Raw genomic sequence first — 25,950 nt, forward strand, 5'->3', positions numbered from 1 at the left:
CCCCCCCCCCCCCCCCCCCCCCCCCCCCCCCCGACCGTGGCTCCTCTCGGTGTGGACGGCCCCCTGGGGTGGTGTTTTCTCTCCTGGATGATCAGTGCCTTGCCATTCTTACATCATTCTTATATCAGTTTTTAGATTCTGTCACGGGCAGTTAGGGTGTGTGTGTGTGTGTGTGTGTGTGTGTGTGTGTGTGTGTCTGTGTGTGTCTGTGTGTGTGTGGTTGGGTGTGGGTGTGGGTGTGTTTCAATTTGAATTTAATTTTTTATTTTTCTCTTTTATGCGAAGCACTTTGCGTTGCATGTATGTTTGTATGAAAAGTGCTCTATAAATAAAGTTTGATTTGATTTGATTTGGGAGCATGAGCCCCCACCCACCCCCTACTCCCCCACCACGATCAGGTAGCAGTTCAAGTGGGGAGGAGGGCAAGCCACTAACTGTATATTATTTTTTCTTCTAAAAATAGCTGCGTTTTTCTGTGTTGACACCTGGGAGCTGCAGCTGCTGCTGCTGCTGCTGCTGCACCGGATTCACTCTGGATGAAGAGACTCACTCAAACTCCACTGCAGCACAACATGGCCTCGTCTTTATTCTGGTGGCGAATCTGACAAAATGTTGCACATGTCCTCCGCACAGCAGGTGGCCTTGATATAGGCGTTCATCTGCAGCAGCTCACAGTCCTCCACGGCCATGCACTTCTGGAAGCGGCCAACTGGCGAAACAACGGCGGAGAGATTGTGAGCGCGGCGGCGAGCGTGGTTGAATCTGTCGTCTCTGCGGCGTCGCGACAAACTCACATGGCGCTCTGTCGAAGCTGATGGCAGCGCAGCCGTTCTTCCCCGGTGGGCATGTCTCCACAGAGTACTGACAGTGTTTCTCTGCCGCGGCTTTTGGGATGCAGCGATGGCAGTTCAGGGCTTCACCTGCGAACGACGCGCAAACAAAAAAATACATCGTCACGTCGTGGTTATTCTGTGATTTTAACTCCCCGGTGGTGGGAGCCTTCGAGATCCATCTTGGAACGAAAAGTAACACAAAGCTATTCGAGAACATTTATTGTCTGCTGCAAGTAGGACGACTGTTTTCCACATGTCAAATCGTATCTGATGTCTCCAGTCTGCCGTGATATGAAAATAATGCATCTCTGCTGGTGGCAGGTGAGCCGGCGGCGGCGAAGGGCGAACAGATTCCCCTGTTGCACAGCAGCGGCGGGTTTTGTGTTTATACAGTGGAGAATAAGTCACCAGACTCACCAGCTGCAAACAGCAGGGCGACGGTTAAGGCCAAGACCAACAACTTCATTGTTTTTCGTCAGTGCTGCAGTCCATGTAAGAAAAAAAACAACAAAAAACAACAACAATAACAACACACACACTTGACAACATGCATGGTGCTTTCAAAAGCCTTTATATTTCTATTTTCAGACGACGGCGACGACCCGGTCCCACTGATTGTGGTTAAATGTTAGATTCTTAAGCTGACCTGTTCCCACAGTTTCAGATACTTTAAAAACACACAGTGCATGTTCCCAAGCAGAAAACACAAAAGTTATCCGAATACTGATTTTCGGTTGATATGCCTAAACACACAGTATTTGCATACGGGCTTTCCTACCTTGCTGCTTCCCCTGGCTTGGTTTCCAACAATGGCTGCAACGAGTGATCGACTCCCTCGGCGCCTCCCCTTTTTATACCCCTTCATACTCTGCCCTGGCTTCGTAACACCCCCCTCCTCAAGTGTTGTATCTCTGTTGGGCATGTTTACTTAACACTCTACCCACCCTGGGTACACGGTGTGCGGCGATCACAGTTTCCCAATGCTCTGATTCCTGCATTATGCAAGATCTGTCCACCCTTTGTCCACCGCACTGTATAATTTATGAGACTTTTGCAACTCGTGTTCGAATGCCTGGATCATATCTCGAACAGACAAAGCGTTCGATAAAGGTGCGGGCCGTTTGCAGTTGGCGTGTTATGTCTGGCCCCATTTGGAGGTGTAAAAACACTTGGCTTTGTGCTCTTTAAGCCGATCGGGCAGCAGATGTGAAGCAGCCCATATCAAAGCATACATCCGTATCGACGCGAACTGATGAAAGAAGAGAATCGAGCCGCAACACTGGACCACTGGCAGACATTTGAAGCGAATACCTGAGAGTGGTGCACAACATGAAAGCTCGGATAATTCACTCAGGGCAGAATAAGGACTCCATGTTCCACTGCTCTCCAATTCAATAAGAAGTGACCCAGCTATAAACAATATCTTTCTCCCCCATCGATCCTGTAATGCTTACACGAAGTGTGTAGCGTAGGTATTGTAAGATACTCTATTGTTCTGAGGAGACTTGAATGAAAGAACAGTCAGGCAGATACTTATTTTTCATTCTAATGTAAACAAGACTTCAATATTGATGTCACATTATACTTATATAATCCATTTGAGTGTAAAAGCTCATTGTGTGTCACCTTGTGTGTCTTATCTGCAACAAGGAAATAGGCGACTGAGTTCATGTGCTAGCTTAAAAACAAGGTTTTTTTGACCCGCTCTCTCGCCTGACCCTCAACATGTCGCTGCTTTAGTGACGCGATCATCAGTCTTCAATCAGATTTGTACTGGCCAAGGTCTGAATCAATGCACAGATCCTTTTCTGGATCCGCAGTCGAGACACAAAAACAGCCGGCAGCTTCGATGTTAAGACGTTCAAGTCTGACCCCGCCACCCAGCCACCGTTATCGGAGATAAATAGCCGATGAAAGCGGGGCCACACCCCGCGGCTGACGCTTGCCAAGAGATTGATTTATTGGTTCCACTGGGTCAGCTCGGTCTGTTAACTTCGTCTCGGTGTGATTACTTTGTTCCTCGTCTCCCCTCTTCTGGATTCACGCCAAATATCACCAACCCCTGACTCTCAAAGCTCAATCAAAGCAAAATAACTCTTCGCCCCCATTGTGTGGTTCTCGTGAGCCCAAACTCCAATATCAGCAGTGGCACATAGGGAAACTGTCCATGTGGCAAAACGTCTAAACCCCCCATTGTTTGGGCTTTTGTCCCCAGCTTCTCGCGATACCGCCGCGCTCTGTGTTGGTCATATATATCTGCCGGTCCAAATTTTTCCCACTCTTAGACTGTGTGAGTAGTTTGGAACAACTAAGAGTGGAAAATGTCTCAGTACTCAGGAAAGGTGAGTACCAGAGAACGTGAGTCACAAAAAAAAAGAAAGAAAAAAGACATTAACCGTGACAACTTGTCCGATCGCATCCGTGTCGTGTTTCTATCTTTTGGCTGCAAAGGCAAAGTGGGCTTTTCGGTCGTTTTTCACAGCGGGGAGACAAAACATCCTAATCGTTTCTGTTGTGGTGAAAACAGATTGTGCTCTATGAGGGGAAATGCTTCACCGGCAGGAAGCTGGAGATCTGCAGCGACTGCGACAACTTCCAGGACAGAGGCTTCCTGAACAGGGTCAACTCTGTCCGCGTGGAGAGCGGCGCCTTCGTGTGCTTCGACCACCCAGACTTTAAGGGCCAGCAGTATATTCTGGAGCACGGAGAGTACCCTGAATTCCAGCGCTGGAATGCCCATAACGATCACATGGGCTCCTGCAAGCCAATCAGAATGGTAGGAGTTTGTGTGTTAGACCCTGGGGACAGACAAATATTTGGATGGTCAAAGGGGGGGGGGGGGGGAGCCTCGCCTGGCAGACTGGCATATGTGGCGTCTCATTTATACGTCTGTTGATCAGATAAACCAAAGTTTTTTGTGTTTTTTTTAAATAGTCTCACAGTCCACATGCACATATAGGCAACTCCAGTCGTCACGTAGCATAAATACTATATAGCGTCATCAGATGAAAGACATCGAAAGGATAAGGGTACTTGAGACTTCAAACTGAGGCTTACGCATATCAACCTCCATATGTGTGTTTAACCTTCAGATTTCTATACATGTTTCAGCCTCTGTCACATAAAGGAGAAAAAAAAAAAAAAAGCCTTGGTCATTTGCGGAGAGCTTTGTGGCGATGACTCAGCCGGTGTGAATGTCATTATCCTCGCCAGCACGGAGAACACTACCGGACGGAGCTGTTCGAGGGCGACAACTTCAGCGGCCAGTGCGTGGAGCTGTGTGACGACTGTCCCTTCCTGCAGGCCCGCGGCCTCGCCAAGAGCTGCGTCAACTCCATGAAGGTCTACGGGGACGGAGCGTACGTATCCCGACGGGACCGTTGGGACGGTGTTTAGACAGTCCGTGAAAATTGATCGCACTTGAAAGATGGTACTCACGAGAATTCCTCAACACACGTCAAGTGAGCACGCAAATTGACTCAGAGGCGGAGAAACGGACGTCTTCCTCGAATGGGTGATGACGAGGAACCACGGTGGGGGTGGCGGTGGGGGTGGGGGTGGGGGGGGGGGGGGTGAAACCGGGTTTGAGGGCCGTCGAAGTCGGCACGCGTGTCTTTCCTCGGTGTTTTTGTCTGCCGTCCTCACGCACCGTGCAAACACGTGTGTTTGAGGAATACTGGTCGTTCGAAATCGGCTGTGGGTGTGAGTGAGGGTTTGTTATGGAGACTGGCGATGTGCCCCGGGGGAGGGGAGGAGGGGGGGGGGGGGGGTAGAGCGTGATGAAAAATCAAAAAGTTATTAAAACAGAGGTTACATATATACACATAGCTACGCTTTTGTGTGTACTTGTATGTTCTTGTTTTCTATGGACATGGGTCTGCAATAAAGATTTACAATATGAATTAATAAAAAAAAAAAACAGCTATACAATGGGGTCAGAATGAGAAAAGAGAGTAACCTCTCCTGAAAAAACCCACAGGGATCATTTTTCGCATCATTTTTCACAGCTCATTTTTCGCATCATTTCACAGCTTTTGCTGTCACCACTAAAATGTTCGCAATGTCAGAGGCGGGTTCGGTCTGGAGATTTATCTGTGCAGAGCGTCAACGCCACAATCATTCACAAGTGTTTTACAGGTGTGTCTGTCTTTCGCCTAATTTACTGTCGTCTCTCCTCCGCAATGCAAGTACCGAATGAGCTGTAAGTCGTCCAAAAACAGTAGACTTGAGAGGGGAAAATGTAGGTTTGGTATGCTGCGTGAACAATCTCTCTAATCCCAACCATGGCAGATTTAAAATATCGTAAGTTTTTTTTATAGTTTCCTCCGTAGATGTCGCAAGTCACATTTAATGCACGTGTCTGTGTTTTGTCTTCACCCTCTAAACAGCTGGGTGATGTATGAAGAGCCAAACTACCGCGGGCGCATGTACATCGTGGAGAGAGGGAACTACTGCACCCACAAGGAGTGGCAGGCCGAGAACGCCACCATCCAGTCCATTCGCAGGGTGGCCAACTACTTTTAGAACCGCCTCGCCGTCACAGGCACACACACACACACACACACACACACACACACACACAGAAGAAAAAACAACAAAAAACCACTGCCTGATCCTCACACACTGACTCTGTGGAGCTGGGGGTTTAATAAAAGATGGAGAAAGTGTTTGACACTGCTTGTTGTTTTTATTTCTCTGTACTGAATAATTCAAAGGTTGAAACTAATAGTGATTCTGTAGCATGATTAATCTTATGCTCATTTTGGGGTGTGGCTACTAACTTGAGCGTCACATTTAATTATGGGAACGACTGCTTTTAATTACACACCGTGACTACAAAACCTTGAAGTGCGGGTTTAAAGGAGGGTTTAAATGCCACGATGACACAGATGAACTTGTTTCCTCCACGACAACAACAAAGCTCGGATTGAAACGTTCACGTGTTTTAGCACCTGTCCAGAGAGAGGTTGTGAAAAATAGGAAATATAGGTGTGCTCCCTATGGGGTGTTTAAATCAAGAATGGAACGGGGGCTCCAGCACAGGTCGACAGAGTAAGTGCATCGCCCCAGGGAGCTCTGCCACCACCTAGTGTCATCTATCTATTTTACTGTGACACTCACCTCAGGGCTCTCGAAAGTGATCACGATGGACTTCTTTGAACACATACGTGACAAACGAAGAAAGTACAAAAATAATAATTACAAAACAAAAGCACCTATATACTCACCTGTAATTTGCTTTAGCTCATATCTGGTTCACATATTATTAAATTCATTTTCTTTAAAATGCTGAAAACAGCAACACGAGTGCTGAGACTATGATTTGTGTTCCTCGACCTTTTTTGCTCTATCGCAGGGGCGTCAAACTCATTTTAGTTGAGGGGCCACGTCCACCCGGATCTGACCTCTGGAGGGCCCAACAAGTCAAACGTCACATATTAAACTGCAGATATGGACAAATGCCAAAGTCTTTCCTTCTTTTGATCCTTTTGTAACTGCAAGAATTTGCCAGTCTATTCTGAAATATACATATTAAAGGAAATCAGATAATATTATATTTGCAAAAAAAACACACACACAAAAAAAAAACCCCAGTCACCTGTATCTGGATATCGTATTTTTATTCAGGATTAAAACAATTTGCCATCATCTGTAAATTGTTTTGAGTTTACGTGTCTAAAGTATCACTTCACATAAATTGGACACCATTATTGTGAAAGGTGTTTGCGTCACGTGACCTCCACAGATTGCATTAATGTCGGGGGTCAAATTCTGACCAAGGGTGGTTTTCAATGTCATTTTTGCCAATCTCGTGTTTTTAGATCAGCCTCTTGTCAGTTTTCATATTTATACTTTAAAAACAAATCCCACGGCGGGCCAGATTAGACCCTCTGGCGGGCCGCTTCTGGCCCCCCCCCCCGGGCCGTATGTTTGACACCCCTGCGCTATCGTCTCCTGGTCTGAAGATTTATTATGTGCCTCCGCATCATGTCCCAACATTGCCTCTCGTTCTTCTAGGAATGTCACACCAGCGTCGTGGCCGGCCCGGACCTCTAATGAGCCACTCGTGTGTGTGTGTGTGTGTGTGTGTGTGTGTGTGTGTGTGCTTTCTCCTCCAACGTCCATGACAACACAACGTCTATCTTTACAGGGTTTCGCTCGCGGCCTCTATTGAGTTACAGGGTCAATACGGGATAGCTTAATGAGGAAATGCTTTGTCTTGAGTTTCACTCCACGGCACTAGTTTAACGGCGATTACCTATGGCTAACCCTATTCCTGGGCCATTTGCTGCATGAATTGGCCGGAGTGTCACCAACATGTCATTAGTCTGGATGTCAAAGAGGCGAAGGAGAGAGGGACCTGTGAGCAAGCCCTAATGGCATTTTAACAATGTCACTGCTGATTTTCAGTGGTGACGTGATGCATTGTTTTGCACAAATGACTTCGCTTATGAAATCTGGTGTCTCGAATGCCTGGAAGCGAAATACTTAGTGGGGTGTTTTCCGATCGTAGCCAAACACTCTGTGTCACAAATGCACCTGGATTGCTCGCTAAAATTGAGTTATTATGAGAAAAGAGACCGATTTGTTCAATTAGTCAGTGGGGAAAAAAACTTGAATTTTTCTCTCTTTGAGGGAAGTAATTGTGAAAGCCACTGTCTGTTCCCTGGGTAACTTCATGTGTGGGTTGTTGGACCACTCCCTAAACAACAACAACAACAACAACAACAAAATGTCTTCCTTGTCAGTTCTGCTGTACATACAAAGACACACAAGTCTCACTTGCCATCCTGTCCAGTGTGGACATATCCCCCAGAATGAAAAAAATAGAGAATACAGACAAAATATATCACCCAAAATAGAATAAAAATAACAAAACATAGCATATAGGCAAGAAAAGGAGTGAAACAAGAACTTAAAATAGAAGATTGAAAAACTGAAATGTGCAATATATATTACAATATACATTGAAATGTGCAGCAATACAAATGATACACCTCTAAATGTGCAATATATGATGTACTCCTGGTTGTGCAATATACAATACAGCATACTCCTGAATGTGCAATATATAATAGACTTTACTTCTGAATGTGCAATATATAATAGACTTTACTTCTGAATGGGCACTATATGATACAATATACCACTGAAATGTCCAAGACACGTTGCAACACATGCCCCTGAATGTACAATAGTCAACATGCTGTACCCTTGAATGCACAATATATCATATAATGAGCCCCTATAAATGGCTATTATACCATACAATTTACTTCTGAATGTGCAATGTGCGATGTACTCCTGAATGTGCAATACGTAATACAACATACACTGAAATGTGCAACTTATAATGCGATATACCCCTAAAAATGTGCAATGTATCCTGAAACGTGCAAAATACAATACAAAAACACACTTTTAAAGCAACTCACCAATTATTTGGGTCAATATATGGTTGTATATTTAGAAATAATTGTCTGTCATTCTCATTTTTTGAAATAGAAAATAAACATGCTATAGATTATAACTCGTGGCTTTGAGCTGTTCTGTGTGGGAAATATTTTGTCTTGATGGTATGATTAATTAGAATGAATAAATTTTAAATAGCATTTATTGTATGATGTTACTCCAAATTGGGTCAACTATTTTTAGCACTTCCACTTATGCATAAAAGATCATTCCGATAGAAGGAAAAAAAAAAAAAAACACCCTGAGACTTTATCATACTACTTGTGGGAGGTATTTCTTTTCCCACATTGAGGCAGACGTGCTCCGAATATGGGCGCACGTTGATTATCTTTCTAGCTCTAAATATATATGATTTTTTTTTTTTCAAAAATAATAGTAATCTGTGCGATATTATTATCCAAACTGATGCGTAATCCGCGAAATACGAGCTCCGGTTAGAGAAAGTGCAAGTGTAATATATACATATATATATTTATATCGCACGGAATAGGGAGAAGAGAAGCGCAACAAACCGCGACATTTCTTTAGAATCCGTGCGCAAAAAATAAAACAATAAAAAATAAAAAATAATAATAATAAACGTGAAGATCGTCGACGTCGGAGCGGGAATAAAGTCATTTGAGGCGTCGATCCGCGGTGTCGTGTTAAGGTCACTCCGCTGGCTGCCTGAATTCCCCTCTTTGTGTTTACACATCCGGGTTTCCCTGTTTGCAGCCCATTCCCCCATTTAGAAGCCATTTTGGACACAGATCAGTAACATGCATGTAAACCCCGACCGACCTCGCGACGCGGCGCTGCTCCGACCCAACTGAATCACCTCGGAATAAAAGAGCTCGCGCTCGGACGCCTTTTTTTTTTCTCGACGGCAAAACCACCCAGTTTCGCCTTTTTTTTTTTTTTTTTTTAAGGGGGTGGGTGGTGGGGGGGGGGGGGGGGTGTGTGTGGGAAACCCGCTTTCCGACGCGAAATGCGGCGGCCGTCGGCGGACTAAAAAAAACGATCAATCGAAATCGCTCGCGAGCTCCTCTTGCAACATTGTTGCAGCGTCGCGGGCTATTGACACGCGCCGCGGCGGTGGTTGGTGGTTGGCGGTTGGTGGTGGTGGTTGTTGGTGGTGGTGGAGGCTGCTTGGAGGGACCGGAGGCCTGCGGTCCTGAGCTCGCCTCGATCCCGGGGAGAAATCTCATGCTTTGGACGCCCTCCGAGTTGGTTTTTCTTAAATGTTCGCGACGGAAAGCGGGAGGAAATCTCTGTCCTGTATTCGAAGCGGAACATGTCTTTTTCATGGCTGACTTGTTCACTTCTTCTGGGAACTTTATGCGCAGGTAAGCCGACAAGAGGGGAGGGAAAAAAGAAAAGAAAAAAAAAATCGCAACAGTTCCCCCCCCCCCCCCCCCCCTGAAGTGGGACAACGTTTATTATCTTGTATTTGTGTGTGTAGGGTTTCTTTCTTTCTTTCTTCTTCCCCCCCCAAATCTCGACGAGTCGTGGCGTGCTAGTTGTTTCAACTTTTGTTGGCAAGTGGAATACTATCCTTCAGAAATCTCCAAACACTAATCGCCTTTTCTCCGTTTAGCCCTTAAAGACTCGCATTTCCTCCCCCACGTTCCTCTCCCCCCCCCCTCTCTCTCTCTCTTCTTTTTTCCTTTTCTTGTTCCCCCCCCCCCTTTCTTTTTTTGAAACGTTTGAATTACTACGCGATTAAATGTCCGAAATATGTGTCCAAATTTAAAACTGTTGCGTCCTTGTCCTGAACAGTGGCAGGAATAGAAGGCAGCAGCTGCATCAACATCCTGAAACCTTAGAGGCTCCATCTCAGCCGTGTGTGTGTGTGTGTGTGTGTTGTGTGTGTGTGTGTGTGTGTGTGTGTGTGTGGAACCTTTTGGAAAACACACACACACTGGTAGGATTTTCATAAATCAATGGCGTTTGATTTGCAGGGATCTCAGCCTGTCTGAAGTCTGCTCTTTATCCTGAACGGAGGTTACTGTTACACACTCCACACACACATCACACACACACACACACACACACACACACACACACACAGCTCGCTTTGCAGAGCCGTTCACTTGCTTTCCACGTGAAATTGAGCGTGAGCCTTGTTTCTCTTTTGTTTGCCCTGTTTTTGTGGGGTGTATTTTATCTTGTTTTGTTTCCCATGCGTTCGCAACTCTTGTGTGTGTGTGGGGGGGGGGGGGGGGGGGTTTAAAAACCACCCCCAGGCTTTTAAAAACACGCACCTATCCCAGAGGTTGTTACAGTCCAGGACTGAATACAGATTTATTTTTTATTTTTTTTACAACAACAAATGTTTTTTTTGTTGTTGTTTTTTTTTCTTCTTCTTCCTCGAACTGTAATAAATGTTTTATCGAGACACAGCTGTGTCCTGCGTGGCTAATGCCTTTATGGTTTATAGATTAGGGGCTCGGGGAGTGTACAGTAAGCTGCTTCTCCACAATTCACGTTGTTGTGGCGTAAAAGGCTCAGTAAGTGACACGGAGAGGGGGGTTGGGGAAATGATCTTGTAGTAAAAGTCCTCCCGGATCATGTGACCACGGATATCAGAAATGCCATCTCGGCCCAGTGGAGCATTGAGCATCCCCTGCTTTGTGTGGATGGATGTGTGTGTGTGTGTGCGTGTTTTATTTTATCCTTACTACCTTTTCTTCTCTCCATCCTTCATAATGAGCGTGATGTTTGGTCATTACATGCATCCCCGTATGTTATAATGAAGCCCATTGTATGCTGCTGGACAGTTATAAGTGTGTGTGTGTGTGTGTGTGTGTGTTGGGTTGGAGGGGGTAACGCTGGGGGATGGGCAGACTCCTATAGGCAGGGATTTAAAGAGACAGGCACTATTTTGTTTTTTTGTTTTTTTTGTTTTACCTCTGCGAACAAAGATTAGGCAGGAATGTCCAGGCTGTGTGTTGTTTTTGTTGTGTGTTTTTTTTCTTAAAATGACACGTACAGCAGCTTATCCGCTGCAAACGTTCATCATCTACGTGTTCCCGGTTCTAAAATCCAATGAAGGAGAAATACATGAAACGGTTTGGACACTGACGGGCTATTGTTAATTTTCATCTGAGCTGGAGAAAGTGTTTCCTGCGAAAGAAGTCGGTCTTATCTGTCTGCCCAGATGTGTCCGAAGAACAGGAATACACGAGTCCTTATCTATAGAAGTAATAATATACCCGGTGCGTGTAGGCTCCCGGTTCTATACCACAGGCAGGGCAATGTTATTGTTTAATTGCTAATTAAATCCAGTCATTTTTTTCCCCCCTCCCTCCCCTTTCCCATCCTTGCTACTTTTCGCTCCCTGAAAAGATCTTTTACTTAACGGGATTATGCCGAACTAGTGTTCAGCAACAAATTTCTTTCACCCAGAGGAACTCCCCTCCACTCCAGAGCGCTCCCCAAAACTTGGCTTTGTGCCAGAGTGATGCTGGAGCCTCTTGCTCCGGAGATGCTTCCTTGGCGGGGACGCGCGGCGCGGCGCGGGATCCCGCGCCGCGCGTCCCCGCTTCCGAGGCGAGCTGACCGGAGGCCTTCTCGCCCCCACCTCAGGGTACAGCCTCGGCGAGGCGGAGACCCGGGAGTGCGTGTACTACAATGACAACTGGCGCACGGAGAGGACCAACCAGAGCGGCTTCGAGCGCTGCGAGGGGGAGAAGGACAAGCGGCTGCACTGTTACGCCTCCTGGCTCAACTCCTCAGGGACCATCAAGCTGGTGAAGAAAGGCTGCTGGCTGGACGACTTCAACTGCTACGACAGGTCGGTGTCTTTCAGGGTGTCCCGACTCGCGGGGAAGAAAGTTTGTCCGTCAGTGTCGGGTGACAAACCTGCGAGAACGAGAGAAGAGAGAAAGAAAGATTCAATTCGCTCGTACAAGGACGGAGAAATGAATTCGATCTGCAGAGATCTTCATTTCGCTGCCCGGTTTTATTCCAAGTTAAAGTACCGTATTTTCCGCACTATAAGGTGCACCTAAACACCTCAAATTTTTTCAAAAGCTGACAGTGCGCCTTATAACCCGGTGCGCCTTATATATTGTGGCGAGCACCGTGGAAGAATTGCTCTTCTCCAGTCTGCTACTTGCCAGCTGAACAACCAGAGGCTTTTATTTTGACAACTCTAACTTCGCAACCGGAACTTCAGAGCGGGCGACACTCCACACAACACCTTCATCACTCATGGTTGCACACCAACATTCTAACAAACCAAAATAAACTAGATGAAATAATGACTCCCTAAACTGGGGAACACAAACACATAAACACAATCAACACAACACCAAGCCCAACAACAACCCACAATAACCTCCAACAACACAAAACATGAATTCCCATCATGCCTTGCATCCTGAGCTCCTCAGTGCAGCCGATAGCTGCAATGCATTATGGGAGTTTCTGTTTGTGGTGTCTTAAATGCAATTATTGGGGGTTCTATTTGGTTTGTGGTGTCGGTAATAATTGTGTTGTGTTGTGTTTTTGTTGCTTAGTTCATGTAGTTTAGTTTATTACCGGTAGTTGTAAGTTGTCAACCAGCAGTGAAGAAGGTTTTGTGTGTAGTGTCCTCCTGGCATAGGCTGCAGGTAGGACTATCAAAATAAAGTGCATGCACCTCTCTGGGTGTTAGAATCAGTGGAAAATGTAACCTAATGGCTTTGAGCTGTAAAGGTTGCTGACCACTGGTCTATTGCATGTGCCTTATAATGCAGTGCGCCTTATATATGAACAAAGTTGTAAATTATGTCAATCAATGGAGTTGCAGTAGGCGGTTGCATTTTCATACACAGATACAATAAAGCAGATTAACACTGGTTCTCAGGCCCGTGTGTATATATGTGTGTGTGTGTGTGTGGTTACACTTCTATGTGGTTCACACAGCTGAAGCAGGAATCTCCTCAGATACGACGTTCCCCCGGCCCAGAGGCCAGAGACCTTGAAGAGTCTCGGAGTGGTTCAGTTTCAATAAATCTTCTCGTGAATACAAAGAACAAAGAACTCGCGGCCTGGCCGGTGTGAAACGGTGAACGGTGGTTATAATAGACATGCGTGAATCCACGATAACTTGCACAATGTTAATTCCCATTATACCAAGTACTAATAATTAACATAAAGTACAAATTCACCCAACAATCAGCCGGCCTGCTGAAAAATCGTAAAGCGTATTTGTAGTTAATGTGACGATAACTCGAGATCCCCCCCCCCACCCCACCCCCGTCACATCACTGATGAATGAATATCTTTGTGTTTTGTCCAAGTGGCACTGGCAACAGAAGTGATTTTAAAAGAGGTTTATTTCAGGCTGTAAAGACGAGCACCGCAATAAATTTGACACGAAGCACATTAAGTACATATTAAGCCACGGGCAGGATTTATCCCCGTCGTTGGTCTCGTCACAGTTTGCATAGAAGGCCAACGGACTCACGAAGACACAAAACCCCCCCCTTTGTTTGATCGGCAGTTAAAAGCCCAAATATAACCCCCCCCTTTTTCCAATCATGTGAATCAGACGGTTGGAAGAAATGTTCAGTATGCTGAGCGGACGATGCCAGCAAACGTTTTCCAAAAAGTGGGACTCCCGACAGTAATTGATCTTTGACGACGCCGCTGTGGAATCGAAACGCGTCCTCCTCGCGCTGTTTCGTCGCCTTGTGGATTCTACTGGAAACGAGTTGCGAAATATCAGATAAAAAAAATCAGTCGCTGAGCTTCGTTGACACGTGATTGTGTTAATAATTCTTCTAAAAGACGTCTTTGTGTAGATAAACTGTGGTTTAAGGCCTAAATAAGTTGGCGAGGACTATCACATCGACCAACGCGACGGAGGAAATATAGTTTATTAACGACGTTGTCGCTGGCGAGTTCAATCAGGATAATGGTTGCGTGGAGAGGAAGGTGCGGATATTACGAGTTATGGAGCGCAGATTGATTGTGGTTTCCCCAGTTGCAGATCCGTATAGTGTGAGGAATCCTGTTATTCCACTCAATTTAGAAGCCGTGCGGACTTGAGAAGACAATGGCATGTTAACAAGACTCCCATCGCGCAGAATTAAAAGTAATCCATGAACTCGTAGCCTCGAGATCAGCGGTGGGGAAAAACACAAAGCCCAGCTTCACCTAAAATAACGTCATAATTAAAGGTGTACAGGAGGATTTTCCCGAATTTTAGGAAAGAACCGCCCTCTCCACCTTTTTTGAAAAAAATGCACGCGTGCAACGCTCTACCTGCTCGTAGGTAGAGACGTGCACGAGCCCAGTTCTCCTCGTGCACGCTCTGTTTACAATTCACAAGTCGGCATCGCTCACACAAATTCCAAAACAAACTAATCGACCCTGGAAAGTTACAATATAGGCGTAGATCACTTTTACTGGAAGTGATTTGAAATGGATTTCTCCAAATAGAACGCCAAACTTTACCTGTCGAGTAGAAACTCGGCGACTGAAGCGTCAGTGGGAAGCCCAACCTGGGCTTTCAGCGCACGCCATCCTGTGAAAGAATCTCCCAAAAAAACACTCTGGTCTTGTTTCTCTCTTCCGAAGCCTTTCTCTTCTTCTCATACGCTTCGAAGACACTTTTTCTCTTGCGACCCTCTGCCATTTTCAAAGTACCCGGTGAGAACTGCGAGCTCGCTGAAGGCGTAGCTCACCATATACGCCTGAAAGCGCGCATGCGCAGAAAGTGAAAACTAATAGGGACGAGCACGTACGACGGCCTTACGTCACCAGAACGATTGACAATTGGGAGGACCAATAGTCTTGATGATCCACCCGGAAGTATAACATCCTCCTGTACACCTTTAACCTTTAAATTTACATTTTAAAGTTTGTCTTTGTAATGACAATGTCCACATTTTCGCAAAATTGAACAGCTACTATGGAAAATGACTACAATCCCCCCCCCCCCCAAAAAAAAATAAAAGTGCATCGAAGTAGAACGCCGTAGAATCTTCCGTTGTTTGAACTTGGAATTTCACAAAATGGGTTTTAACGCCACTATCTGACGTTGGTGTGTTTTTTTGTTGTTTTTTTAGGCAAGAGTGCGTCTCCATGGAGGAAAACCCTCAGGTCTTCTTCTGCTGCTGCGAGGGAAACTACTGCAACGAGCGATTCACCCACCTCCCCGACTTGATCGGCAGCGGCAACCGAGGTGAGCGGCGAGGCGCGCCGACACGCCGCTCGCGCTTTCCCCCCCGCCCACCGTGGGAGGGAATCTGCGGTGCCGGTGTACACAAGTGCTGGCGCTTTATTCTTAGCCCCTCATCGTTCCCAGTGGCTTCCCGTTGTTTTTTTTTGTTGTTGTTGGTTTTTTTTTCCCTTCCCCGAGTCAAATGTCAATCCGAAGGCGGTGTATTACCTTGGAATAGTGGAATATTTAAGATTACGGCTGTGGCACTGGGTTGGAATTGACTGAATTTAAAAGTCGTTGCATCATTCGGTGGGTGTTTTGGTTGCAAAAAGGAAAAAAAAAAGGGGGGGCGTCTCGGCGAGGCTATGTCGTCGCATTTCAAAGTTTCTGATTTCAAGGATTGGCCACAGTGCTGCGACGCACAATCCTTCCTTTAGAGAGATTTAATGGACGTGTCCATTGTATGGACGACCGCTTCCACACACACAATGTGCATACACAAGGCAGTTTCTTCTTCTTCTAAAAAAAAATGTAGATTATGTGGATTTAACGGGATTTGATGTGGTGCGGATGAAGAATAACATAGAGGCGGATTGTATTCTTTCCGTTTGGTTTTGGTCCTGCGTTGTTATTAAAAAACGGGACGTCTTTCCTGAGCATTTGCACCAGAAGGTTTTCATCCAAATTGGCTTTATGTTAAGATTGTATTTTATTTGGCTTTTGAAAACACAGACGCTTCCACCACGTATATACTCTGCCCCGAGTTGAAACGCTAAAAAAGGTTATTAAGATGAAACTGGGGCCGAACTAAAAGGCGTTTGACCCTGGGTTTAACGTTTGTACGGTGGCAAAACGCAAGTGTTGATATTCGAAAATCTGCGCGCGCACGCAAACGCGCCCGCTGCACGTGGCCGGCCTCCTGTCTGGAATCAACCCCGTGTCTTCTTGCTGTGAGGTGACGGCGCCAAAGCACTGAATCGCTCGATTGATTCTTTACAATCGTAAAAGGAAATGTGCTGTAGTGCATCGACGCGCAGGTCGTAAACTCATCCACTTGTGCACGTATGTGGATCTGCATGTTTGTTGGTAGTTTTGTGCTCCTTTGTTTGTCTGATACGGCACCACTGCGTCATTCAGACGTTTTTTTGTTCAGTCCTTTTGTCATTTCACGAATCGCGGCAACAGAGAAGCTGTGGACGGAGAACGTCTGAGAGCTTTTCATCATTAAAACAGTTGAGAGGAAAGAAAGGATGTTTATATATATATGTGCTCTCCATACTATTCCATTTAAGAGTCTTGAGCACCAAGGACTCTCGCCTTTTGTAGGACCCGACGTGCAAGGCGTGTGGTATCTCCGTGTGCACAGTCCGGTATTGACTGTCCGAGGACACGGAGTTGATAGAAATCGACCGCTTGTCACCGGGTGTCTTTGGAATTCGTCGTCGTCTTGTTGCCGGTCGATGATCGAGGTCTTAACGGTCCAGATGTGGCGTCGTCCTGGCGGGCGTGCGAGGGGCGGGTTGCCCGAACAAACGACACGTCGAAGACCTTGTGTACGCCACAGCGCTTCGAGCTGCGAGTTTCCACTGCATCTTTTATACGGAAACGTCCTGAAACACTGAAAACGAGCCGTTTGGTTGTTTTTGTCATGAGACCACACACACACACACACACACACACACACACACACACACACACATATATGCACGCAGAGGACAACACGTTGTAAACACTAACAGTCGGACACCACAGACATTCATAAGTTGGGTTGTTATTACGTGCGACTCTCGTCTATAAAACTACCAACGTGGCGTATAAAACTAGAATATTGACTGGGAGTCATGACACCCTGGAGGCCGCCATGTTTGTTATCGTCCCATCTACTCGCTCACGTGCAGTAGAACTATTCACTATGGCCGTTGGTGCATGTGCAGGAGGCGGGGCCCATGAAAGTGTGGTCACAGTACGAGGTTTTGCCTTTTTCCACTTGAAACGGACCACAGAGGAGCGACGCGTCGTAATCCTTCGGTTCTTCTTCCCCCCGACAGTGAAGATCCGGCCGCCGTCCAGAGTGCCGTCGCTGCTCAACGTGCTGGTGTACTCCCTGCTGCCGCTCTGCGTGCTGTCCCTGGCCCTCGTCTTGGCCTTGTGGATGTACCGGCACAGGAAGCCGCCCTACGGCCACGTTGACCTGAGCGAGGTGAGATGGGGGCCACTCTCACTCTTTTATTTATTTTTTTTTGGAAGAATCTTCCAGGAAGATTAACGGCAAACCATTTCTTCCCCAGGATCCTGGTCCAACTCCTCCATCCCCTTTAGTGGGTCTGAAACCACTGCAGCTGCTGGAGATCAAGGCCCGGGGACGCTTCGGTTGTGTCTGGAAGGCCCAGTTAATGAGCGAATATGTCGCCGTCAAGATCTTCCCCATTCAGGTGAGTCATCCGTATCAATTCAAGATGGAGCTTCCTGTCTTGTTGTTCTCGGCTTTAGACACCAAAGAGCTGATGTTCTTAAAAAAAATAAAATAAAAAGAGCCCGTCTTTCAATCTTTGAAAAATCCCGAGTGTTGTTAATGAACACATCTTGGTCTTCCTAAAGCCCTTTCAGAGACGGCCACTGCTCTTAAAAGGTTTTCTATAAATCATCAAGGCTAAAGCATGGCTCACTTTTTTTTTTTTTTTCTTCCTCTTCTTCTTTCTTTTTTTTTTTCTTTTTTTTTTTCGTCTGTGCTCACAGGATAAGCAGTCGTGGCAAAACGAGCGAGACATATTCCTGACTCCGGGGATGAGGCATGAAAACATCCTGCGCTACATCGCCTCAGAGAAGCACGGAAGCAACCTGGAGTCGGAGCTGTGGCTCATCACGGAGTTCCACGAGCGGGTGAGAGCAACACCTCCGCCCGTATACACCGTCCACACACGGAGGAGGTATAGGCTTTCTACGTCGGATGCAGCGGCTGGACATTTTCCAATATTGGCTGAGCCTTCTATTTACCTCAAATAAAAGAAGAGAATCACAGCTTTATTAAAAAGGGATATATATATATATATATATATATGTGTGTGTGTGTGATCTGCACTTCACAGTATATCTAAAAGCAATTGAGGTGCACCGCCTAAATTCACGCGGCTGATTTCCAGCGACGGGGGAAATATCGTCCACCCTTCCTGTAAGAACGAACACTTGCCTCGGTTAAAATACCTTCCGGCTTGCCAAAAACACTCGCCTCATTAATCCCCGGGATTAAACACTAATTACCATGACCACATTTCTGTGGCATTGTGTTTGTGGTGCCGACTCTCCAGACGTGTCCTCGTGGCACCTTGCTCGTGTTCTTTGGCAGTAAAGCAGACGCGTTTAAGAAACAGTTAAATCGGCGAACGCGTCATTTTTTAAAATTTTTATTGAGGTATATGGGGGGAGGGAGTGGGGGGGGGTTCCTTGTTTTTGATCCGCGGAGGTAGATTCATTTTTTGGGTTTCCTCTCTGTGGCTCTGCGGTTGTATTTCTGTGTCGCTTCCGTCCTCGGGACAAGCGAACCCGCTGAGCTTCTCAGAAATGATTAAGGATTAGTGTTGTCGGTCGCCTTCGTACTTTAACCTGCTTGTGTGTGTGTGTGTGTGTGTGTGTGTGTGTGAGCAGGGCTCCCTCACAGACCACCTGAAGGGTAACACTGTGACCTGGACTGAGCTGTGTCACTTAGCAGAGACCATGTCCCGCGGCTTGGCCTACCTCCACGAGGACATTCCCAGCTACAAGGGGGAGGGGCCCAAACCTACCATTGCACACAGGTAACGCAGACGGGAGCGCTCGGGGGTTTTTTTTTGTTTTGCTTACTGGAATTGCCTCTACTTTTTGCTTTTCAGACTTAAAGGGTTGGGAAAAAAAAACAAAAAAAAAACTCTTGATTGAGTCATTTTCGTCCCTGCTAATCTGTGTGACTAAAACACGTCTGTAAATGGTGGCGTTCTAATCACCCGAGTGAATTTCACTTCCCAGGGACTTCAAGAGTAAGAATGTGATGCTCAAGGATGATTTAACGGCAGTCATCGGGGACTTTGGGCTCGCTGTGAGATTTGAACCAGGAAAACCTCCAGGCGACACTCACGGTCAGGTAAGAAGTTACTTTCAACTGTTGTTTTGCTAATTTGTCCGTAACTTTGTCTCAGAGGTTTCAAAACACATTTGAGCTCAGAGGCGAGTTTCACCTCCAGTGGACCAGGCTGGTAAATTAGAGTCACATTAGGCCTTTAAATTTAAACTTTGAGGTTTTTCTTTGCTGTGGCGCAGAGTATCCGCGTTGGAAATGTCGATATGTTCGTCAAACCAAACAGTCGGTACCACAAATGACTGAAATGTCGACATACAGCCGATTTTACTGAAATCTACTGGTGCAAAATGCTGTGAAATTTCAAGAAAGTGTTGTATTGCTCACGTTATTACAAACTCTTTGCTTTGAGGCTGTTTCCGTTACTCTTTAGGATTTGGCTTTAAAAAAAAAAAAAACTCAGTTTTCTTTGAAATGCTTATAATTTTCTTGGTGGTTTGGTCGGATTAGAGCCTGATTTTGAGCCGCGGGCTTTATGTTTGTCACTCCTGCTTTATCCAGTGTGTTAAATAGACACAATACAGGAAATACATCAACCTTTAAATATATGCAGCTGAGACACCGAAGACGATAATGGCAGATCTTGGCGAAGTTGGTTGATATTTGCTGATGCTTCCTCGTAGGCATTGACGGAATGCAGGACGTGCTTCAGTGTTCTTTGTAGTTCCGTGTCTTCCTTCACCATGTTCATCGTTCGGCCCAAAAGAATTACGCCTTAAGACACAAATATCAGAGGACAGGCCTCGTCCACACACGTTAAAACAACCTTCTTCTTTTTTTTTTTCCTCAAAAAGTTTCCCGTCCACACGGGAAGCATCTGCCTCTTTGCAACACTATGAAAACTCCTCGAAACGGTGTAGTACACGTGCTCAGGCCAACAGGTGGCGCTGTAACGCCGCCGCAGAAATGCACCAAGAGCGCAGTAGAAGGCACTGAGCTTGCAAAAAAAACCTGAGAAATCAACAAATCCAAGATCTTGCCTTATTTAAGTAAATAGCATCGGAAGCTTGTGGAGCATCTAGTCCAGGGGGGGTCAAACTGATTTCAGTTGAGGGGCCACATCAACCTGATCTGACCTCTGGGGGGCCAACAAGTCAAACGTGACATGTTAAACTGCAGATATGGACAAATGTTAAAGTCTTTCCTTCTTTTGATCCTTTTGTAACTGCAAGGATTCACCAGTCTATTCTGAAATTGACATATTAAAGTGAATCAGATATTATATTTGCACAAAAAAACCACTGTCTGCATCTGGATATCGTATTTTTATTCAGGATTAAAACAATTTTGTCATCATCTGGGGAAAAAAATTTGAGTTTACGTGTCTAAAGTATCAATTCACATAAATTGGACACCTTTATTGTGAAAGGTGACCTCCACAGATGCATTAATGTCGGGGGGGGGGGGGGGGGGGTACAATTCTGATCAATGTCATTTTTTGCCTATCGAGTGTTTTTAGATCAGCCTCTGTCAGTTTTCATATTTATACTTAAAAAAAAAACTTTGAGGGAAAACATTAAAAAAAAAATTACAAAAAATCAAAATAGACTTCGCAGAGGAGGTCGAAGAAACTACAAAAGCCGAGACCCGGAAGAACCGAGGGACGGGATCGGAATTGCTGTCGTTAATTTTGTAATTTTTTTTTTTAATTTAAGGTAGTGCAGATAAACAATACAAAACAGTAAACAATTCCAAAGATGTGTGAAAATTAACAATACATTCTATATACAAAAGTAGTGCAAACAAGTGCTACTTTAAATACTATTTACATAGTGTGTGTGTGTGTGTGTGTGTGTGTCTGTGTGTCTGTGTGTCTGTGTGTCTGTGTGTCTGTGTGTCTGTGTGTCTGTCTGTGTGTCTGTCTGTCTGTCTGTCTGTCTGTCTGTCTGTCTGTCTGTCTGTCTGTCTGTCTGTCTGTCTGTCTGTCTGTCTGTCTGTCTGTGTGTGTGTGTGTGTGTGTGTGTGTGTGTGTTTTAAGGCGTTCGCACTCGTTCCTGTCACCTCCAGCTCACGGCGCGCTTTATCCCTAAATTTACCATCCATACATTGCCTAGTCATTCTGTGAAAAAGCAAATTTGTATTTTCGCGCTAGCGACTCCTACTAACGCGACTCTGGATTTGCTCTCGATTTCAGCCCTCGTCGTCTGTTTTGTTTCTGCGCTTCCAGGTGGGTACGCGGCGCTACATGGCCCCAGAGGTGCTAGAGGGAGCCATCAACTTCCAGCGCGACTCCTTCCTGAGGATCGACATGTACGCCATGGGCCTGGTGCTGTGGGAGCTGGTGTCCCGCTGCTCCGAGATGGACGGTGAGTCAGTCGGCAGGAATGCCGCTTGCTCCCGCGGGGGTGAAAGGTCACGCTGCTTCAGGCTGGCCTAATAAACAAAGGATTAGTTTGACAATGAGGGGGGGTAGTAATGTTGCTCTAGTTCAATGTTGTTACACACACCGATAGGAAACGTACGGGGTTATATTTGTGCCAAAATTCTGAGCGAGCGATGGGAAAATTTGAGCGCAAAAAAAATGTATTGTGCAAACACACTAATAGCGTTTTGAGGAAATATTTAAATTGCGGAAAGAAAAACTTGACATTGCGCGCTCAAAAATCATTTCCACGCTCAACCTCTCTCTCTCTCTCTCTCTCTCTCTCTCTCTCTCTCTCTCTCTCTCTCTCTCTCTCTCTCTCGCTCACGCTCACGCTCACGCTCACGCTCACGCTCACGCTCACTCTCACTCTCACTCTCACTCTCACTCTCACTCTCACTCTCACTCTCACTCTCACTCTCACTCTCACTCTCACTCTCACTCTCACTCTCACTCTCACTCTCACTCTCACGCTCACGCTCACGCTCACGCTCACGCTCACGCTCACGCTCACGCTCACGCTCACGCTCACGCTCACGCTCACTCTCACTCTCACTCTCACTCTCACGCTCACGCTCACGCTCACGCTCACGCTCACGCTCACGCTCACGCTCACGCTCACGCTCACTCTCACGCTCACGCTCACGCTCACGGCTCACGCTCACGCTCACGCTCACGCTCACTCTCACTCTCACTCTCACTCTCACTCTCACTCTCACTCTCACTCTCACTCTCACTCTCACTCTCACTCTCACTCTCACTCTCACGCTCACTCTCACTCTCACTCTCACTCTCACTCTCACGCTCACGCTCACGCTCACGCTCACGCTCACGCTCACGCTCACGCTCACGCTCACGCTCACGCTCACGCTCACGCTCACGCTCACGCTCACGCTCACGCTCACGCTCACGCTCACGCTCACGCTCACTCTCACTCTCACTCTCACTCTCACTCTCACTCTCACTCTCACTCTCACTCTCACTCTCACTCTCACTCTCACTCTCACTCTCACTCTCACTCTCACTCTCACTCTCACTCTCACTCTCACTCTCACTCTCACTCTCACTCTCACGCTCACGCTCACTCAAAATGTGCAAAGCCCAAATGTGACAGACTTCGGATTCTGGAAGTGCCTCATAACCAACGAAGAAGAAGAGGGGAAAACAAACAGAAATAAGGAAAACTAAAGATAACGATCCTGGATTACAACATGTTTTCCCTCGCAGTTTGTTTTCCCCTCTTCTTCTTCTTCTTCATTGGTTATGAGGCACTTCCAGAATCCGAAGTAACCAATCAGAGTTCGACGCCCGCCCCAGATTTCTGTGATTGGTGGACAACTTGTGTCTGTCACATTTGGGCTTGGCACATTTTGAGCGAGCGCACAGCAGGACTTGAGCGGACGTGGAGAGATGTGAGCGAGCGAGAGAGAGAGAGAGAGGTTGAGCGCAGAGGAAGAATCTGAGCGCGGAAATGATTTTTGAGCGCAATCAAGTTTTTCTTTGTGCAATTTAAATATTTCCTCAAAACGCTATTAGTGTGTTTGCACAATAAATTTTTTCTGCGCTCAAATTTTCCCGTCGCTCGCTAATGCAATCCGACTGCTGAAATAGTGCCATAATAATCTTTAACTTCAAATTAATTCTTTGTTACTACTGAAAATGCCATTTTTTTTTTTTTTTTTTTACCTAAACCTGGTGCACAATACAGTGGAATATTCCCCCCCAAAAAAGAAAAAAAAAACATATTTGCTGTTGCATTATGCATGTTTTAATAACCTCACCCAGCCGGACTTTTGAGTTTAGTGGAAGTGCTTGAAACGCCGTAGTTTTGCTGGCGAGGCCACGACCTGGTGCTGCTGTTTGCTTTTGTTAATGGAATCACACACACCTGCACACAGGGAGTAGAAAAAAAACTACAAAGTCCCGGGAGAAGATAGACTCAGAGTTCAGAAAAAGATGCATTTTCCCCCCTGTTTCCATGGAAACGGGGCCAAAGTAGTGTTTTTTTTCAGTGACCCCCGAGCACCGTTGTCCCGTGAACGCGGCGTCGCTTCCGGTCGCCGCCACCCGAGCGAAGTTGAATCATTTCCACCTGTTCCGTCAGGTACAGTGGGCGAATACATGCTGCCGTTCGAGGAGGAGATCGGCCAGCACCCCTCCCTGGAGGATCTGCAGGACGTGGTCGTCCACAAGAAGCTGCGCCCGGCCATCAAGGACGTCTGGCTCAAACACCCGGTGGGTAACGGCCCCGAGAGAACGGCGACCCGCAAAACCATACTCGCAACCTGGAAATCCCCCCAAAAATTATATTAGTATACATCTGCTGTCTGACTATATTATTATTACGGAATCTCAGTCGACACTCCCTGAATTTATGACAATAGAACAGGGGTGTCAAACATGCGGCCCGGGGGCCAGAAGCGGCCCGCCAGAGGATCTAATCCGGCCGTCATGTGATTTAAAAAAAAAAATTTTTTTAAGTATAAATATGAAAACCGACAGAGGCTGATCTAAAAACACTCGATTGGCCAAAAATGACATTGGTCAGAATTTGACCCCCGACATTAATGCAATCTGTGGAGGTCACATGACGCAAACACCTTTCACAATAAAACAACGAGTCCAACTTGTGTGAAATGATACTTTAGACACGTAAACTCAAAACAATTTCCAGATGATGACAAATTGTTTTAATCCTCAATAAAAATACGATCTCCAGATGCAGACAGTGGTTTTTTTTGTGCAAATATAATATCTGATTCACTTTAATATGTAAATTTCAGAATAGACTGGCAAATTGTTGCAGTTACAAAGGGATCAAAAGAAGGAAAGACTTTGACATTTGTCCATATCTGCAGTTTAACATGTCACATTTGACTTGTTCGGCCCCCCAGAGGTCAGATCAGGTTGATGTGGCCCCTCAACTGAAATCAGTTTGACCCCCCCCCTGTGATAGAAGCTCCTCACCTCCAAAACAAACTCATTCAATTTCTACAAAATGGATCATTTCACTTTTTTTTTTTTTTTGCTCCTTTCTATGTTATCAAACTATTTCCTTTCTCCTCTGTTTCCTCCATGAACAGAACCAAGTCACACTTAGTGTTTCATACATACACACACACACACACACACACACACACACACACACATTATGTAAATAGTATTTAAGGTAGCACTTGTTTGCGCTACTTTTGTATATAGAATATATTGTTCATTCTCACACGTCTTTGGAATTGTTTACTGTTTTGTATTGTTTATCTGCCTTAAATTTAAAAAAAAAAAAAAATTTAATTAACGACAGCAATTCCGATCCCGTCCCTCGGTACTTCCGGGTCTCGGCTTTTGTAGTTTCTTCGACCTCCTCTGCGAAGTCTATTTTGATTTTTTGTAATTTTTTTAAAAAAATGTTTTCCCTCAAAGTTGATTTCCTCGTCATTCGAGCCGTTTCTCCCCCATGTGGTTTCCAGGGCCTGAGCCAGATGTGCGAGACCATCGAGGAATGTTGGGATCACGACGCGGAGGCGCGGCTGTCGGCCGGCTGCGTGGAGGAGCGCATCAGTCAGATCGCCCGGACGATAAGCAGCACTACCTCAGACAGCCCCGTCGCCATCGTGACGTCTCTCATCAACGAGGACCTACCTCCCAAAGAGTCCAGCACCTGAGCGCCCCTCCCCCCCCCTCCTGACATTCTCTCCTTCCTTTTTCTTTCCTTTCTCTTCAACAATCCAAACTCAGTGGATCTCCGTGAATATTTAAAAGACATTACATGAACATCCAGCAACTTAAATGCAGCTGCTATTTTATCCCAATACTGGTATTTCTTTCTCTCTCTCTCCTCTTTTTTTTTTTTTTAATGTTTCCCTGTGTTTTAAGTTGGATCTTACTAACACATCCATCTGCTGTAGTTAAAGTAGTAATAAGCTATGTGATGGGCACATCTTATAGCACCAGTGTGTCAAATCCTAAAAAAAGTTGTCATTACCTCATGTATTTTCTTTTGTGTTTAGTCGGGTTTTTTTTGGTTTTTTTTTAATTACCT

The 25,950-nt window shown here is 45.9% G+C and overlaps 3 protein-coding genes across 3 annotated transcripts; 2 read left to right on the forward strand and 1 right to left on the reverse strand.

Annotated features, from left to right (window-relative positions):
• Window positions 1-584: 584 nt before the first annotated feature.
• ly97.3 (lymphocyte antigen 97, tandem duplicate 3) lies at window positions 585-9,164 on the reverse strand (the record flags this gene model as incomplete). The annotated part of the gene is made up of 4 exons (XM_080502959.1): window positions 9,124-9,164; window positions 1,251-1,314; window positions 795-920; window positions 585-709 (listed from the first exon to the last, which is right to left on the reverse strand). Exons 2-4 carry the CDS (start codon window positions 1,297-1,299, stop codon window positions 585-587), a joined length of 300 nt encoding a protein of 99 aa, XP_080359085.1. The 5' UTR covers window positions 1,300-1,314; window positions 9,124-9,164.
• LOC308135234 (gamma-crystallin N-A-like) lies at window positions 3,129-5,357 on the forward strand (the record flags this gene model as incomplete). Its single annotated transcript, XM_080503123.1, has 4 exons — window positions 3,129-3,175; window positions 3,361-3,609; window positions 4,047-4,192; window positions 5,222-5,357. The coding sequence occupies exons 1-4, from the start codon at window positions 3,155-3,157 to the stop codon at window positions 5,355-5,357; spliced, it is 552 nt and encodes a 183-aa protein (XP_080359249.1). The 5' UTR covers window positions 3,129-3,154.
• Window positions 9,165-9,514: 350 nt separating the features above from the next.
• Window positions 9,515-25,573, forward strand: LOC308135893 (activin receptor type-2B-like; the record flags this gene model as incomplete). Its single annotated transcript, XM_080504044.1, has 11 exons — window positions 9,515-9,631; window positions 11,874-12,081; window positions 15,347-15,462; window positions 17,490-17,641; window positions 17,730-17,873; window positions 18,178-18,321; window positions 19,084-19,232; window positions 19,441-19,555; window positions 21,717-21,855; window positions 24,016-24,146; window positions 25,379-25,573. The coding sequence occupies exons 1-11, from the start codon at window positions 9,580-9,582 to the stop codon at window positions 25,571-25,573; spliced, it is 1,545 nt and encodes a 514-aa protein (XP_080360170.1). The 5' UTR covers window positions 9,515-9,579.
• Between the last annotated feature and the right edge of the window lie 377 nt (window positions 25,574-25,950).

Source organism: Blennius ocellaris (assembly GCF_963422515.1).
Source record: "Blennius ocellaris genome assembly, chromosome: 10".
NCBI classification, from domain to species: Eukaryota; Metazoa; Chordata; class Actinopteri; order Blenniiformes; family Blenniidae; genus Blennius; species Blennius ocellaris.